Source organism: Neopelma chrysocephalum, unplaced genomic scaffold (assembly GCF_003984885.1).
Source record: "Neopelma chrysocephalum unplaced genomic scaffold, ASM398488v2 Primary Assembly neopelma1_96778, whole genome shotgun sequence".
Lineage (NCBI taxonomy): Eukaryota > Metazoa > Chordata > Aves > Passeriformes > Pipridae > Neopelma > Neopelma chrysocephalum.
In genome coordinates, this window is record NW_020925422.1 from 211,165 (window position 1) to 230,093 (window position 18,929).

At 38.8% G+C, this 18,929-nt stretch overlaps 1 protein-coding gene across 3 annotated transcripts in view; it reads right to left on the reverse strand.

Annotated features, from left to right (window-relative positions):
• TNFAIP8 (TNF alpha induced protein 8) overlaps nt 1-18,725 on the reverse strand; it is a 32,945-nt gene extending 14,220 nt beyond the window's left edge. Inside the window, exons 1-2 of one of the 3 annotated variants that reach the window (XM_027709440.1) lie at nt 18,657-18,725; nt 16,370-16,492 (exon numbers count right to left, since the gene is read on the reverse strand). In XM_027709440.1, coding sequence (XP_027565241.1) covers nt 16,370 — 1 coding nt within the window. In that variant the 5' untranslated portion in view covers nt 16,371-16,492; nt 18,657-18,725. Of the gene's footprint in view, nt 1-6,027; nt 6,166-16,369; nt 16,493-18,656 lie in introns of those variants that run through there. The other 2 variants (XM_027709439.1, XM_027709437.1) reach the window with 2 other exon arrangements.
• Between the last annotated feature and the right edge of the window lie 204 nt (nt 18,726-18,929).

Sequence of the window (18,929 nt, forward strand, 5' to 3'; positions counted from 1 at the left end):
AAATCTCCAGTACAACAATCAATTTTGGAAGATGTTCTGGTAGAATTTGAAACCAAAGTACTATCCTCTCTTTCGAAGTACTGTGCACTGTTTTGGGCTCCCCAATATCTCTCAAAAAAAGGAGCTGAGAAACTGAAGCAGGTCCAGCAGACAGATGCCAACATGGTTAGGGAGGTAAAGCACACGATACAGAAAAGGGGCTGAGAGTGCTAGGTGTGATCAGGACTGGATCTTATGGATACATGCAACTTGTTACTGAATAGTTCCGGAGTAGACAGAGCCAGGCTCTTTTTGAGGATAGACAGCAAAAGAACAGAGGGCAAAAGACACAAGGCCAAAAGGGGAAGTCTCACTAGGAATGACCACTTTCATAGCAAGGGTTGTCAAATACTGAATATGTTGCTAGAGAAGTTGTGGAACCACCACTCTTGAAGACACTATCAGCATGACTGGAAAAAGCCTAAGCAACCTAAATCCAATTTTAAAGCTGGCTCTGTCTCCAATGGAAGGTTGTGTCCTGTGACCTCCAGAAATTCCCTGCAGCTTCAGTTAATCTACAATTCTCTCTATCAACCAGATAGCTCAAGGGACTGTATCTTATTTGAAATTAAGTATGTGAGTCACAGTTCACTATGAATTAAAAGATTTGATTGCATAAGTATAATTATATTAATGGAATTTTCTCAAAGCAATCTAGCATTCAACCCAACAATTGCAGCTAAATGATTAACCTGTTAAGTTTCAGTGATTCTCTGAAGTAACCCACCAGCTACAGCCAGTGCTTATCCTGTGGTCTGTGCTCAAATTAGCTTCCTCATCTGATCCAGATGCTCAGATTGCTAAATACATGGGGTACAAAGTGTTCTGCGTAAGACAACTACTCCATATGGACTTCCAAATGTAGTATAGAACAAAAAACACCAGTTCAACTTATTCAATTTTGAGCCTGGAAAAGAAGCAATGAGAGTGGCCATCTAATCCACTCACAGATAGGTTATCCCAAAGATGACCCTAATTTGGCAAGGAAAATAAAAACTACCATTCTTTCCGTTTTTAAGGGGGGAGATACAGAGCTGCTTACAGGGTCTTATGGCTTAACAGCCTGTAGTCAGTGCTCTTACCACGAGATTCGAGTGCCCACATCTCAGTGAAGCTGCAGCAGCTGTGACACAAACCATGGCAGTTGTATTCCTGTACTCAGAGCCCTTCCTCCATATCCCACATCTTGCTTCATCAAAATGTACTATCCCCCAAACTACATTTAAAAAAATCTAGCAGTTCTGACTTGCCTCTGTACTGTAGTCTTATTTCCTCCAAATTTCCCATTGCTCCTTCTTCATTAAGGCTTTAGTTTCTTGATTTTCCTTTCACTCCGCTATTTGTACCTCTGGCAATGCTTTCCTCATGCATATGTGATATAGTATTACAACATCTAGTTAGTAATAATTCTTTCTAACCTCTCATAAGCTTACTTCCTTTTTCCCTTCTTTCCTGTACTAAAGTGATACTTCTTCGGCCATCGCCTTCTGCTATTAATCTTGAATGCTAATTATCTATAGGAGGGATTACACAAAATGCCAAATTGACTAGCATTGCTACAATTTACAAAGCTGTGTACATGACCACAGTAATCTTTTAATTCTCTTCATCGGCAATAAGAAAGTTATGTATGGAACAAAAAAAAAATCCTCAAATTGACTAATCTAGATTCTAACACATCCATTTGGGGCTGGATGATTCTTCCTGCTCCTGAACTGAAATTTTCAGACCGCTCTCAACAAAGGGCCCCTGTTTCACTGGCCTTAATGTTTTATGGAGATTATTATTTTGACAAGGGAGGGCAAAGAGCAGGTGAAACAAAGGAAACCTACATTTTGTAGTCTTCATGGTGACAGCAGAAGGTGAGTCTGCAGGTAAGTACTAATTGTGTGCTCTACTTGTACAATTTGGATCTCCCTGTTTACTGTCATAAAAGCAAAAAAGGTTCTAACAAATGCTAGTTTTGGAGTTAGTGGGATGGAGAATCACACATTACAGAGTCCCATCGATGCTGTGGATGGAGTAAGTGGCCTGCAGGAGCACAAGAGCAGACTATTTGTTATCTAAATGAACACAATTCTACCCTGGAAAATATTCACACAGTTAGAGGTGACTGCAAAATGTCAAAATAAATCCATGACTACTTACAGGAGAGAGCACTGACTTCTCAAAACAGTGAGTGCTCTGTGATTTTATAACTCCTGAGTTTTTCTCAGCTCTAAAAGGAACAAAACAGGTGAGCTCATTCTTCAGTAATCTCATTTGGATTAAAAAATGCTAATCATGTCTAAAAAAAATCTCTGAGCACTTGTAGGAATGCAGTGATCTCTCTCTCCCATGAAATGTGGTACTTAAAACTAAGTATGATAAAGGTGCAATGCAGGCTCTCAATGTGTCCAAGTTTGTAACACAACAGCCATTGTTTCATAGGCTATGTATTACATTCACTCTGATATCTATTATTTTACTTATCCTTTGAGACAGATTTGTCTCCTGCTAGTTTTTAAATACACAACATAAAACCTGCAGAATGAAGCTGAAGTTCTCTGGAGCTTTACATAAACTACTATTTCCATCTATTGAAGAAATATATTCACATCATAGTAATTTTAGTTGATATTGGCATGTATTTTAAAAGTTATACTAAAATGTATGTATATAAAATGATACACAGTTGTAGCACAATAGCATTAAGAACATTTCCTTCAGAAATGTTCAGAATGGAATTAAGTCAAATAACATCCTGAAACCATTTGGTACCTTCCACGGTGCATGACATGTCACCAACCAACACCAAATTATGCCATGCAGCTAAATGCTGTAGTCTTCTTTTGGACTTTAACACACAATTTGTTTCATCCAGGGCAAAAGTAACTACAAGAAAACGTGCCAGGGTTATTTATATCACGATAGTAGCTGGAATCTGTAAATGCAATACAGATTGACGCCGTACAGACACACGCACATATTTACCACAGCATTGTGGTACACAGATGAACACAAAGATTGTTCTGAAGTTGCCGAGCAGCATGATAGGAGGAAAAAAAACCTGTTTCATGTTACCATTCTAATATGGACCATGAAGAGATCTAAGGCAAAAGCTGAAAAGCCCACATACACTGCTAAATACCCTACATCCAGTAATTAGTGTAATATATAGTGAAGTAATGCTTGTCTTCTAGCAATGTCTTTTAATTCTCTATTCCTGATAAAATATTTGACTTTACTTGAGGTCAAAGGCTCTACCATTATTCAAATAATTACAAAAAGAAGATCTTCAGGAGTCTGCCTTTTGAAATTGACTATGATTTTGGGTTTCATTGTAACAATGGGTAGAGTTTATTTTTACAGTAGTAAAGCCTATGGTCTTTGATCCTGCTATGCAGATTTTTAAAAATAATCCATATCAACCTATTAAATCTGCTTTTACAGACATCCCAATGTTCTCCAAATACTGCAATTCACTTGTATAAGGTAGGTGAAAGTGAAGTATTGCTCACTTCAGCATCAGATCATTAGCAGAATATACATAATGTTCAATGCTATTACTCTGCCATCAACTCTCTTTCTCATTCAGGCTGATCTTCCAACACATGGTCTCAGAGTCACATCTGGAAGCTACAACTGAATTTCAGAGCTTCCCTGGATGCTTGAGTATCTCTGTTTTAAGGAAAACAGAAAAATTCTGCCTATGCTTACAAATACCATTAAAACATTTTTCCTGTAGCTTTCTCCACTATGCCTTCATCACTAGCTTTGGCATTGAATGTACAGAATAGAGTAAAATAACTATTTTGTAACTGTCCAAGTGTATCCTCCTTTCATAATCAGTCACAAACTTTTACCTACTAATTCCCTGGCTGGACCTTATAATCTGTGGGTAAATCAAAGTTTCTCTTTTAGAGTGACATTCAGTCTTGCATCTAAAGGAAAAATCAAACACCTTCCCTTTAATAAACACTTAAAAAATTATATATCCTCAATGTCAAAAGCCTGAGCCCCACATGTAGTTTGAATTTGTGAAGCATCAATTTTTTTTATGCGAAAAGCACCATTTCTTCATGAAACAAAACTAATTAGTTGAAAGATTCTGACTATTTTATGCTACACACACTGAACCATTACAAATCCACAGGTATTTGACTATATTTTTCAGTATTTTAATCAGTGATCTTTCATGCTATGTTCAATCAGACTAGGCAAAGCAGCGTAAGAGCTGCAAATTTACATATTGACCTGTTAATCCTAGTCTTTATTCACATACACATAAATTCCCCTTTTCTCATGCCTTTTCTAAATTATTCTTTTAAATATGTGAGTATATTACCAGGAATACATTTCAGACAGACTAAAAAACCTCCTCAGACATCTGTACCTCATCTTCTCACAATGGCAACTGTTTCATTTTCCATTCTAACATGTTAAGAACACAGGACAGCAAAACCCAAGTACTTCCCAAGCTAAAAATAACTAATCAAAAAGCTACCCTTTCTCTTCTGTCTCAGACACCTGTTTCAAATGCCTTTTTTCAGCATGAAAATCCTGGCACCTCAAACAGTTTCTAAAGAAATGCACAGAAAGGCAAAAATAGGATTTTAAGAATCTGAGTCATCTAAGGCGGCAAGATATTTCTTTAAACAATAAAATCTACATTTCAAATATAGCCAACTCAGTAAAACTGTCTGGAACTTCCTGTACAAAACCAGAGGATCTTTCCTGCTATACCATGCAAGCAGATCTCTGCTCCTGTAAAACTGAGGGAGAGTGTTCACATATTCTCTTTTTCAAACAGTTTCTATAGAGAAATATTTTTTAGAGTTCTGCTTTTCAATAAATCTGTCCTACAGATTTAGGAAAAAAAAAAGGAAGAGCTGCCTTTTTGTTCATCTGTTTATTCAGTGAGCAAAATAAGATAAGAATTATTCTTATCAAAACACAGGCTATCAGGCTTCATTACTATGCAGGTTTTACCAGCATTATTAGCATTATGTTTGATTCAGTGCAAGCTGACTTTTTTGCAAATCAACCAAATACTCTTTTATGCAAGTGAGCAGACAGACATCCCTGATAATGTTATTCTTCCAGTGGAGGAAGTTGTACAGACTGTGAGGGGAATACCATCTGAAACATTCTGAAAAGTTCAGAATTTGTTTTCACCAAATACAAAATGCTTAGGCTGCATTACTGCTTGCTTATCTGCTGTGGTTATTTTAGTTGTTTTTCTCAGCTATACTGGACCCTGTATATTTGAGTCTCCCCAAGAACTATGCATAACCATGAAACATCAATTCTGTTCTAAGAATCCAGTGCACAACTCCACAACTGCCCTGTTCCCTCATCTGTATAAATGCTCTTTTGTATATAGGCACTTTCAGGAAATTGCCCTCCTCCTCCCCCACTTGCTCCCCACTGTCCAACTCCAGCTCACACCCCCCTCCTGATCAACACTAGGGAATAATTGCATTTTTGTTGGAGCACTTCCAGCTCCACATGTTCCACTCCAGAAGCAGCACGCTGTAGCTTTGGCACACTCCTCTGTTTTAACACACACACACACACACACACACACACACGTTCACATGCACACTCATTTGGACAGCATCAAGCTTATTCCCAAAAATAATGACCTTTCACTTCTCTCCTGGCAACTTCCTCTTTTGCTGAAAAATACAGTGCTTCCAAATTAAAGAAATATTCCTCTTTCGTTATGTGACTACCAGTGTTCTGAAACACTGTTTCTTCCACTTATCGGTACCCCACGTGCAAGTAAATTACCATTGCCAAGACAGATATCCCTGGGTTCCAACACTTCGGTCATTTCACATCCAGCAAAATCGGCAGGACTTTGCTTTTGCGAAGGCCTTTGCCCCTCCCCGTTGAATACCCAAAAGCTAAAACGAGTAAAAACTCTCCTCCAAGCTCAGAAAAGCGGCACAGGCAACACAAGTGTGCATGTTTCCTCTCCTGTAAAAACAATTAAAAACGTACCTTCTTTGGGATCATCGGCTTCTGAACTCATGGTGTCAGCTCACGGCACTGGGGACCAGATTACAGCTGACGTGCGCGCTGAGATGCAGCAGCAAGTCAACTTCTCTTTCCCTCTCCCTCCCTTTCTCAGTCTCTCAAAAAAAAAAAAAAAAGAGAGAGAGAGACAGAGAGGGTTGAAGTTTTAAGGGGAAAAGGATCCCACCCCTTTCCCAGCTGCACACCAGTGACTGTCTGGAAAACCAGCACCTTCAGAGAAACCTTGATTTTACTCGCCAGCTGTTGCCGTTTATGAATCTTATTCTCCCCAGTCTGTAGGAAGGGTGGAGTTTCACTTGTTGCAGCTTGCCAAGGCAGTATGAGAAAGCAAGCAGGAGAGACCAAAAAAGCCCTGAGTGCAGAGCAGTGTCTGATCGTGGTAACTGACAATCAGATTGGGCCTCTCCTAACTTGCTGGAATATCTATTTTAAATCAATTTTTTTTAAGCCTAAATTGTACATTTCAACACTGGCTGTTATCTGGAATTACTTCTGTAGCCTCCGTAATTACACTGACTAATACCAGATGACTAAATACATACTTCAAGGATGAGAAGCAGCAGCTTACTTTCAGGTAGTTTAAGCTAAATAATCTTCTTTCACTTGTGCTCAGAGCATGGTGCCATCTACCCTGAGAGCAGCAATTAGTGAATTTCCTTCTTGGAAAAACTATCTGATTTCTTTGTGCTGCAGTTCCCCCCCCCCATCCTAAAACAGATTGTTAATTTTAACTACTACACAACATAGTTTTAAAGCACAGCAAGATAACTGGGGTCTTCTGCAGCTGCCCCCCAATTTGCCATGCATCACATATGCCTTCAGTGCAAAATTAGGGGGGATTACTTGGAAGCCTATTCTCAATTAGCACAGCCTTCAGTAAAACCACTGTCACAAGGAACCATCTTTCCCTACTTACTAATTTAACAGATTTTTAGCACAGTGAATAGGACAAAACCTCACTGGAAATGTGACTGTTCTGACAAGAGGAGAGGTATGGTCTCTCCAAATTCCCACCTGCCTCTCCCTCACAGGGTTAAATGTGCCATCTGAAGGGCTGAGAGGGTCTTCTGGAAGTAACACTATTAAGAACTATTAACAGTTAGCAAGTGTCCCAGTGGAGTCAAGTAGAAATAAGTGTATTTCAAGACAAAGTCACAAAGAGCCAAAGCTGTTAACTGCACAAAACTGGGGCACAGAGGAGGAAAAAAAAAATAAACATTTCAGATTGTAACATTCACCTATATTAATTAAAGCTTATGGGAAGACTAGACATAGGTAGGATGGTCTTGTAAGTAACAGTAAGATACAATGTCATAAAGGGCAGTATGAATTCTTTAGCCACAGCAAACTTGCTCTGGGGACTGCAGTAAATAATACTTCAGACTGTAAGCAACTTTTATCCCATTATGAGTTATTTTATTAATGATAAGGACTGTCCTTTGCCATGTACTCCTCCCATATCTAGGAAAGACAGATTTCATTTTAGTTAAAGGTTCTGGGTAACATTGAAAATTTTTTTGGTTTGCAATACACACAATTCCACGGGTTCCTAAAGACATTCCGCTTTTCTAAAGGCGTTATCGTCTCCTGTAGGTTATAAAGCAGAGAAGCTGCATCCTTCAAAGCACAGAGAATGAAAGTGAGTATTACCCTAATTACAACACTGGAGTAGCTAACGAAGACACATTTTCAAGTTTAAAAAAAAAAACACATTAGGAAAAAAAATTAAAGTACTGGTTTGGAGTAATTATTGTTTAGGGGACTGAAACCACTCAAAAGACATCACACAGAATAGAGGAGGAACAGGAAGAAATACAGAGTTAGTCCAGATGAACTCCATTACCCTCTGGGGTCCTTTAAGCAAAGGGAGTGTTGTAGAGAAATAAAAATATAAGATGGTATGAAGATCCCTGCATGATCAGATTTACACAATAGATGGATGCCTTTTATTATTTTAGATGACAGACACAGAGAGATAATGAGCCTTGTGGTTAAACGTCTGCAAGTCTACAAATTAAGATTTCTCAAATCCCTCAGAAACTTTGTACCTCACTGGACAGATAACAAAAACACAAAGATCTTGCCTTTTTTCTTCCCTACAGAATCAAAATCACATCTCTTCACCCAGTCCTTTTCCTCCTGTATACAGGGTCTCAATTCAGACTCAGGGAATTTTTTTTATGCTTCATTTTTGGTTGTTACGCTTTTTAAAAACACATGCATTGGGTGAAAAGACACCAACCTGACTGAAGACTGTTTACGTATGTAATTTTCTTATATCAGGTTAAGCAGGGACTTGTAATGGTATTTGATATTGAGGGCATTATCACCTTCTTCAGAGTCTGCACCCAACTTTAATTACTTTTCTTAGAGAGCTAGCAAAAATAATAGAATAAGGCTGGCAAAATTAAACAGAGTCAGTGGACAACACTGGAGCTCAGGTAATGGATGACACTACATCTGCAGGGAAGTGGCATTTATCAAAGCATCCAGACTGATTTCTGGATCCCATGGTGAGTAAAAAGCCTGGAAGTTCAAAAAAACCCTCTTTAATTTTAAACTGTGCATGTGATACAGAATAGGAAGGACAAAACAAAGAATGACAAAAACTCTAAAAACAGAATCAGTAGATACAGCTAAATTTCACACAGTAGATTCTCTTACAGAAAAGAAAAGTAACTTCCTAAAATGAAGGGCTTAAAATGCACCACACATTTTGACAGACACTGTCGTGGAGGGAAGGCCAGAATTCTCAGAGGAAAATTAAATCGTTTGTGTGTAACATACAAAAAAAAAAGGGGGTTTACACACTTCAGTGGGTCGAAGTCTAAAAGCTACAAAGCTGGGTAAGACAAGCAGTATGGTCCTTTACACCCTTCTCTGCTGAAATAAAAAACCTTCTGGTTTTACTTTGAAAAAAATATTTAGCAGGTTTTGGTTTGGCTTGGTTTTTAACTCATCATTTGTAAATTGCCCTAACTTCTCCTAGACACTGAGGGAGGGCTACCACAGAAAGAACTGACTAGAGCCAGGCCTTGGCTACAGCCATACACGGGGAATTGTGAAGGGATGGGTAGCTGTGTGTCAGCACATCCCCAATTCAAAACCCTGCCTATGTTCTGTGTTTTGACGCATGCTGAGACAGGTCTGTTTAGAGAAGGCTTTGCTTATTAGATACAGAGGTGGCAAATCCTATTATATGTAAATACGTAACAAAAATAATAAATACTTTAGTAGCAAAAAATGGAGCTAAAATTGCAGGCAAGAAGATTCTAAAGCTCAATGCTGAAATGTCAAAAAAACCCCAACTGTAATGTTTTGTTTCACAAAAAAGAGGAAGCAGCACTACTACATGAAAAGTATCAGGAAGAAGCTTTCAAGAGGAGGCAGCTGCCATGGAAGCAAGAATAAATCTCCTACTGCAAGAAAACCCCTGCACAGCCCTAGAACAGTTCTAGAGAAGGAAGTGGTAATGTCACACTTTGGACATTACATATTCATGGGATGTTAAAAAAAAAAACCCAAACCTCCACATATTTTGTTAACATAACTAAAGTTGTCCGATGATAAGTTCTGCTCTTCCAGAATGTCACGGTCAATGGCCTGCAAACCTTTAAACGATAAAAATAAGGTCCATGCCCATCCTCAACTCCCTCACACAGATGACAGTCACCAGTCACTTTCTATTAGTCCACTGTGTGTCTTTTGCCGACTGTAACTGCACTGAGTTATTTGAAGCCACATGACAGACCTGATGGCAGCTGGGTTTCTCCCTCTACTCCCACCTGTGAGACAAAAGGAAAAGGTGTACAAGGACTTTGAAAGATCCCAATACATGTAACTGCAGGTATGATTTCTTTATGCTATCAGTAGATAGTAGTGCTGCTGAAATTTTCTTTCCCACAAATAAGCAAGGTGGAGAATGTTGTGAGGGGAGAAAGTAAGTGTTGAACTACACTGTCCCATGTAAGACTGCATAGTTAAACAAGTTACTGGCTTTCACAGTAGTGCTATAAACAAAGCTTTTCAACCAGCTGTTTTCATAGAATAAACTAAAAGATATCATAACCTAGGGATAATGCTATGCCATCTAGCAATCATGCAGAAATATAGGGAAATATTATGTAATTTCTCTTCTGTAGCCCCAAAAAGTTGTTGTACCTATTTCTGATACTATAGGTTTAGGTTAATAAATTTTCAACTTCTGAGACTCTTCCACAGGTGTGGATTATAGATACATAATTCAAGTTTTCTCCAGGACACAGGGAGAAGAATAGCACTGGACACTACTCTGAATCACTCACATTTATTCGTACTATTTCTTCATAGATATAGTTTTCAAAATGTAATGGGAAATTATGTGATACACAAGTCATAATAAATGAATCCCACCAATTCTCAAGTGTTTTGAGTTTTTATCAAACTAATGTTCTGAAAGGGAATGAGATTTAAGATTGTTATATTTAAGTCTAAGATCTCCCAAGCAAACAAAAAGTTTACCAGGTCTGGTCTGCATACATTTATAGAATGCTGCCCCCCAAAAGTGCAAGAAGATGCCTACACAGTATCTCAGAAAAAAAGGTACAACCATAGTTCATGGAAATAAGAGGAAAAATTGTTAAATTCAAGTCTGGAAGCCACACTGAGATACCACTAGGAAACTAACTTAGTTTGGGTGCCACTCTTCTGCAAGTGGCACCTTGCTAACTTCTACGTTTTACCTGAAAGATCTTTTTATAGAAGTTACTGACTGAGTAAGAGGTCAAAGACAGCACAAAAGCACGCCCTTGACTTGCTCCATTGGTCCTTTTCTGCATTCCTTCCAGTACCGCTACAACCTTTGTTCAGGCAGGCAGATTACAACTGTGCTGAGTTTCAGGTTTATAAAACAGGAAATATTTTTGTTTTCTAGCCCTTTTCTATTAGTTCAGACTGGTGCATGAGGTCTTAGAGCACTGAGATGTTGTAGCACAAAAGGAGGAGCTGCTGCCTCTTCCAGCACTCTCCATCTCCTAGGAGGCAGAAACCCACCTGCCAAACATCTTCCCAGGTGCCAAACAGTGCAGCCTGACCTGACCTGCTGGCTGTGCCTGCTGCTCCTGCCACACACAGACATTGCATGTGCATGATGGTGCACAGGGAGAGGAAAGGTGTGGAGAGAGTAGTACAGAGTCACAGGAAACAGTAAAGTTTCAGTTTTCTTGCACTGTATCGAAGTTGTTCTGCTTTCAGTAACTTAAATAGTTACACACAGAAATTTAAATTAGCACACCAAGAAGCTATTTTAAAGTTATTTCCTAACACAGAGGTAAAGCAACACCATTTGTAGCTGTATTACTCCCATTATTGCAAAAGAAAGTGCAATATGCATCTGTCCATGAGGTGTGAACACAGCAAAACCAAACTCCAACTCTTATGCAATTTGGTTATTTTGGAGTTGAGTAAAAAGAAGGTTTTGACTAATTGTGATTTTAATGTCGCTGTTTACACAGTTCTGTAGCAAAAAATATCAGGTAAATAGCCCATCTGTCGTTGGTGTAGCCAGACTTTACTCCTGTTTTATTATCTTCTACCATAAACTAGACATATATCAAGATAACCTGGACAGAGCTTAGCTCTTAATCAGTGTCAAAAATCCTGTTTTCAGCATACAGCATTCAGTGTTTCCATATAACAGCATGACTCTAAAATTTCAGTTATCTACAGCACAGAAATTTTTAAGACATTTTTCTTTCTGCACATAAACTTCCAGATATTGTTTTTTCTTAGTAAAATTAAGTCTACTGAAAGCTAGAGAAACAAAATAAACAAAACATTAGCACATTGAGCTATAAGCCAGATCTCAAAAATATGTGTACTCCTGGGTTTGGTCTGATTGTCACTGCTTGCTGTTCCTTATTGTTAACTCATTTTTTCCCCTTCGCACAACAGACTTCAGACCAACACAGATGATTGTGGCACTTGTTGAAACCCTCTCAATACTTCCACCTGTTGGGGAGATTTGTCAGTGATACTCTGTTGTATGCTTCTACCATGTGGTTCACAAATCATAAAAAGCTAATTATAAAAGTTAAAAATTATAACTGTCACCTGACAATTACATCAGGGGATCCCTCCACAGCATCTTCACAGCATCTGCTTGGCATCCAGCACTTCATCCAATTCTCAATGTTGTCCTCCTTTCCTGTTTCTAGACCTTCCTGTTAAAACATCCATTCTCTACCCTGCTACTGGTTTATTGAGCTCTATCAATTCTTTTATTTCCAAATGGCAAAAGGAATACATAGCAAATCTGGTGTTGAACGAACCCACACCACACTGCTGGTGTGGCCTTCAGACAAACTAAGCAAAATCTAGGGCTTCACTACAGAGTAAGTTGAACAAAAATATGTCTAAAACCTCTTTGTGATAATGAACTGGCAGAATAAGCAGCAGTATGTGGTGACATGCAGGGGACAGATGTGGTTTCCATGCGGATGCAGTAAAAACTTCCCTTATAGTCCTCACCTCATCTCTTCTGCCCCCAACAGAAAACCGACACAGAGAGGGCAGGAAGGCACAAAAGGCTTCATAAAGTTGAAACTGCTTAATACTGAACATAACCTTGCTACAACATTTGAATGTGCCATCTGCCTCATCTATGCAATACTCTCAATCACATATATGTATTTTCAGAGCTGACAGCGCAAGAAGACAACATAAAACTAACCATCTTCCAAACCTGTGTCCCTGCTACAAACATGCTGAGATTTTAAGATTCCAAATAGCAACAAAAGTTGTTTTTAAGCTGTCATGGACTCTACTCAAAAGCTCCTGTGGTTAAGAGGTGAGGAAACACATTCACTTAGCCTCAAAATACAGTTTTCTTCATAAACCTTATCTGCATCAGCCACTGAGTGTTGGACTACTCAGTCACAGCACAGCCTCAGCACAGGTCTGGGATGCTGGCTCAGACTGATCCCCACCTTTCAACTTCACAATCAGCATTGCCACTGCCAGGGTACAAGACTGTTCTCAACTCAGAAGGGGTTTCTCTGGCTTACCTTTTCTCTTCAAAATTATTCTGCAAATTTACACATAGAGCAACACTGTGACTTCTGAGATGTGAACTCTGATGTAATTCTGATTTCTTGACTATAGGTATCATGTAGTACAAAACCACTAAAAATGAGAGATTTGATTGCAGTCATGTAGATACCATGCACTGAGACGAGTTTATTTATCCAGTAGTTTGCAGTTACTGAAGACAAGGTTTCAGTGCATAAGCAAATATAAAACAGTTTCTCAAGAGCAAACATGTCAAATAATATTCACCTACTTGGTTGCTATTGTCATGGTTAAATCTCAACTAGCAACTGAGCCCCACACAGCTGCTCACTCACTCCCACTCGGTAGGACAAGGAGAGAATCAGAAAGGCAAAAGTGAGAATACTTGTGGGTTGAGATACGAAAAGCTTAGTAGGAAAAGCAAAACCCACAAACACAAGCAAAGCAAAACAAGGGGTTCATTTACCACTTCCCATGGGCAAGTGGGTGCTCAGCCATGTCTGAGAAAGCTGGGCTCCATCACAAGTAACAGTGACTTGGGAAGACAAACGTCTTTGCTCTGAATATCCCACTCTTCCTCCTTCTTCCCCCAGCTTAATATGCTGAGCACAACACCATATGCTATGGAATATCCCTTGGGTCAGTTGGGGTCAGCTATCCCAGCTGTGTTCCCTCTCAATTCGTTGTGCACCCCCAGCCCACTCCCTGCTGGGGTGAGATGAGGAGCAGAAAAGGCCTTGGCACTGTGTAAATACTGCTCAGCAGTAATGAAAACATCCCTGTATTAACCCTGTTTCCAACAGAAATCCAAAACACAGCCCCATACAAAGTACTGTGAAGAAAATTATCTCTGTCACATCCAAAACCAGCACAGCTATCCAGAAGGAGGTAGTCATCAGTGACAGTTGCTGAATGTTTGGGAATTCATAGAGGATCTGACAGAAGTTAAAGACAAGGTGTCTTGCCTTGCACCAAACACCGCAACAGGTACTGACACTGGTTTATGGAACTATTTCTTCCAACATCAAAAATTGCACTCATTATTTTAATTTTTTTTCTTTTAAAAGGGCCACACATAGATTGTTCCTGACAACACTGCTATGCCAAGCAAAGACTAGCTTTGAAGAGAATGAGTCAGTGAGAAAGAGACCTACGTTAACAGAGGTAGGAAGATGGTAAAGAGTACAGCAGATCTGACCTAGTTCTGTCACATAGCAAAATAAGCTTCCCAGCAGCAGTTTATGATAAAATTCTTATGGAATGGTTGTGTTACCATATGAAGTTGCAGCCCTTGCGAAAACTAAAGCAAGGTCTAAGAAATCTGAGAGGCAGAGCACCAAAAACATAAATTTGAAAAAAACCCTGCATCGGAAACAGGAATCGTGCCAAAGCATCACAGACTCCCCAGACAAGTAGGAGGGAGTCAATGTGCTGCACAGAAACTGACAGCATCACCACAGGCCATGAGAAGAGATACTTACACCAGATCTGCTCTCAGCAAGGCATAAGAGGTATTGCCAGATACTTATGGATCAAAACAGTGCGAGAACAATTTTAATTGAAAAGGGATATTTTAATTAAAACCAGAAAATCTAGTATCACATAGCCAAAAGTTAGTAAGAGCTCAAAAACAAAGTGCCTGAAGTAGTGTTAAATACAATACATTTTAAACAGTGCTACTGGAGCTTATGGCTAATAAGGTCCTTTTTTCTTTTCTTTTTTTTTTTTTTAAGGTATGGCAGTGATGCTGATAGAACAAAAAACTGAATATTAGCTTAAAAAAAGGAAGGTTTTTGTTCATATAAAAACAGTTTACATGTGGCAAAACACGTGTCTTGGTTTGAGAGGGCTGTTTTCAGTCCCAAGCAAACGATTCAAGTATTTTGCTAATGTGTAACAAGCAAACTATGCCCTTTTTCTCTCAGACGCCAAAGCCACTAATCATGCAAACAGTCAAAACACTACTTGCATATCAAATTGAATCTTATCTAGATAAAATTTCAAATAAAACAAAACTAAAAAGTGCCAAGCTATGTGAATAAATCTCCTTTTAGTTCAAATTTAATTAAGAGATTAAAAGGGAGATTTAAATGGATATTAAACCTAAGCAGAGTTTGCTCTTTAAAAATTCAGTTTAGTTATAGTTTATATTCACAAGCCAGATGTACCTAATTATATGGTGTTCATTCAAAGAATCATATTGATTTCTGCTTGTTCCAAATCAGTTTTAAATCAGTTTATTATTTGCCTAAAGCTTAGACTGAGGCCACAAAGAATTTGGAAGAGTCCTTGCAAGAGCTGGATTGCTTTTAGGAAAATATTAACTAAGATTATGCTAAACAAGTGCTGAAAAGTCAATACCCAAAGAAATTTAAGAGTTCATCATTGATGGCACTCTTGGAGAGAAGATTTTCAGCACTTGCTTTCCCTGGTTTACGGTGCCATTTTTGTAACATAGTTTAGAAAACAGCACTTCAGGCTGGTCCAAGTGAGAGTGACTGTCTACCAGAGCAGCAGCATCTTCTGTTTCTTCTTTCTTTACATCTACCATGCCAGTAAAGGCATGTGGTGTCCACTTACAGAAGATCCCAGTTATAGCTAACCTTTAATATTTTTTTCCCTTTGGCTAGGAGAATTTTAACTAAACTAGCTTTCTGATTTTTTTTTAAATATAAATATATAATAAATGAATTGCAGCTAAAAGTAAGCATTTCTCTCAAAAAGAAGGCCTTGGATGACCTCTAATCTAGTTATGACAACTGAAAATTCCTTATCTTGATCATTTTTCCCTATATTAAGCAGGCATACACTAGTGAGCAATGAAGGCAAATTTCAGATAAAAACTCTGCTTAGCATTTCAACAGTACATTAAAATCTCAATATTGGACTTTCATTGATTGCTCTAAGTTCCAATTAAAACAAACAAAACACATCAAAATTTTAGCTGGAGGCTAGATGAGTTTATTTAGTAGAAGCATGTCTAACCTTTCAAGGATTTTATCCACTTTACAGGAAACTCTTACTTCAGCTCTTAGAATGCTTTAGCAACAATAATAACACAGTTTGCATTCTGGGGCCAGGCCAAACTGAATACCATTTCACAGGGTTATTGCAATATTTTCAAGAACTATTTCAAGTATTCACTTTAAAAAAAAAAAAAGTTCTGCATAACAAAATCTGAACAAGCCTTCTTAGTTGTGTTGCTCAACATCTCATTTGCAGAAAGCTGTATTATTGGCACATAACTAAGATGATTTACTTGTTCAGGCAGATGGTCTGTCAGGGCTGTGCTACTGCAATTCTTCCTAAAGGCTGAGGACTTCACAATGTGTTTCCAAAATCTGGGGCTCAGTATGGACAACAGCCGATATCTTTGTCGACTCTAGAAAACAAATGGGACAAGAAAACGAATAAAGACTGCCATTGACTCTGCCACTCTAGGCACATAAGAATTTGGCACTTTGATCAGAAATCCCATGTAACAAACTTCCAAGTGTTGCACAAAGATGAAGTCTCATAAGAAATCCATCCACTCCCCTCTGTGCGTTCCACATTCACCTCACTCGTGACATCTGTCAGTGACTGATTTAGATCACAGAGCATTTGCTGGTGGTTTTGACCAGTGCCACCAGGTGGCAACAGTACCCTGAGTCAACCAGAGCTGGTCTTCAGGACTGTGTTTTGCTCCAGCATAGAGAACAGAGCAGGATCAGCAGCAAAGAGTGGTAGAAATGTCAAGTGAGAGGCTTCACGTACAGCCCGGCAATAGCATTTCATATTGTAACTCACACAGAAAGGCTGAAATTGTGACTCTGCATGCCAGAATGGCAAATCTGGAGAACTAAACACTTCTGAAGTAGCGGCCATCATCTGAAATCAGTCATCAGAACATCAGGCAGCAGCAAAAAACATCTATCATTTTCTCCAATCCAAATGCCAAACATGTTTGAAAAAAACTTAAATATATCTAGATGATACTTACTAAGACTGCAATACAGCAGATGTTACAGTGGTAACAGTTTGGCTCCATGAAGTTAAAACTACACTAAAATTTCAAGTGTCACTTCAAGGTATGGATACAACTGTGCTACTCATGATACTCACCCCTTGCTCTCAGCTTCTGCCTGCCATGACTTGCTTCAGCTCTGCTCTGCCTGCATGCTTTTCCTTTCCCTATCCTGACATTGCAATTCCAGAAATGGGATAATGCAACCTTCTTTCTTCCTTCAGAGGGGAGGCATTGAGTTACTTATAACTCAACTTTCCAGCTACAAAGTCGGTGTCAGCCCTTCCTCATACCAGACATGCAGGTTTCTTTTGCAGCCAGACATAGTGGATAAATCAAGGGGACAGTGGATCATTGAGGGGGACAGTGGATGAAACAGGGGCCTGGACTGGAGTAGGTCTCCTCCGTTTCAGGAATTCAAACAGGATAAGGGTGACTCTTCACTGTAGTCAGCTCAGTGAAGAAGTGGTCATCCCGAAAGCTCCTAGGTCCCCAACACAGTAGAGATGGGGTGAAAGAGCAGTGGGGAGGACAGTGTGGGAAGGGAGAGATGAGTTCCAGCACTCATCAAGTCATTGGGAATCCTGATGGCCTCTCACCTGATATCTAGCTGCGATACCAGGTCTGAAGTCAGGAAGCCACAAATAGTAGTGATCTACTGTGCAGAATTAAAATGCCCACCATAAACAAGGAGTGCCATAGATAAAGACTGCACATACAACCTCAGCTTGGCCAGCAAAACAACCCCAAGTATTAGGCTTTTCTTCATGCTACTCCCAGGAGAAGTCAGTGTTTCATTAATTCTGTCAGAATTCAAAAGTTCAAAACATTTGTTTTTTTTCTTCTGAAAACTAAGAGCAACTCAAATGGTGGAGAAAGGACGGTATACCTAAAATTAGATAATAGCTGTAAAACTGCAATTATCTAAGGACCATACCCCCCTCCAATATTTTTCCCCCAAATATTTTCTCTAGAAGACATTTTTTAAAAATGTAGGTAATTTATAGAAAGAGATGAATAAGAAAAATTCTAGTTTAATCAGTGTTGGGCAGAGACAACTGCCTACCATGTTTTTAGATGTGTATGAAAGTAAAAGAAGTACTAAATCTATGTTTTCTACTTCCTGGTTGTCTTAGAGCATTTAATCCTAAATGTATGTACAAATGCATTCACATTCCCCATCAAAAAAGATGAAGCAGGAACTGCCACCACTTAAACACCACTTTAACATTCCCATTACTCAAAACAACACTATCTAATCAAGTAAGATTTTCCCCAAAATCTCGATCCATATTTTAAGCCAGTGTAGAGTTATCAAGTTTTTCATGTCTGTAACTGAAATTGAAAAAACCAAATCTCCATTCTTTAACAAATACCAGAAATTACATGCTTGTCTTAACCATGGAACTAAGAGAATGGCACCAGAAAACACATTAACTGAAAGCAATAAAACAGCATCTATTTATCACAAAGCTCATAAATTCACTTGGCTATAGAGCTGTTTCATTCAAATTGGATTTTTATAACCAAACAGGCTTACTTGATCTCAGAACAGTTGACTGCATGTAGAGAACAGTAGCAAGTCTAGTTGATGAACCGAAAAGCAGAGCTGAAGTGTAGCATTATGAGGCCAGGTTACAAATATATTTGACTCAACGCTAATGCAATGTCTTCCCAAAACAGATTATTCCAACATCTACATAACACAGCTTATTTTTAACATCAGGAAAAAGCCAGAAGGAACTCACCTGAGAGTAAACAGTGAACATGTTTGGGCAACATAATACTAAAGCCATCATGTTTCCCCATTTCC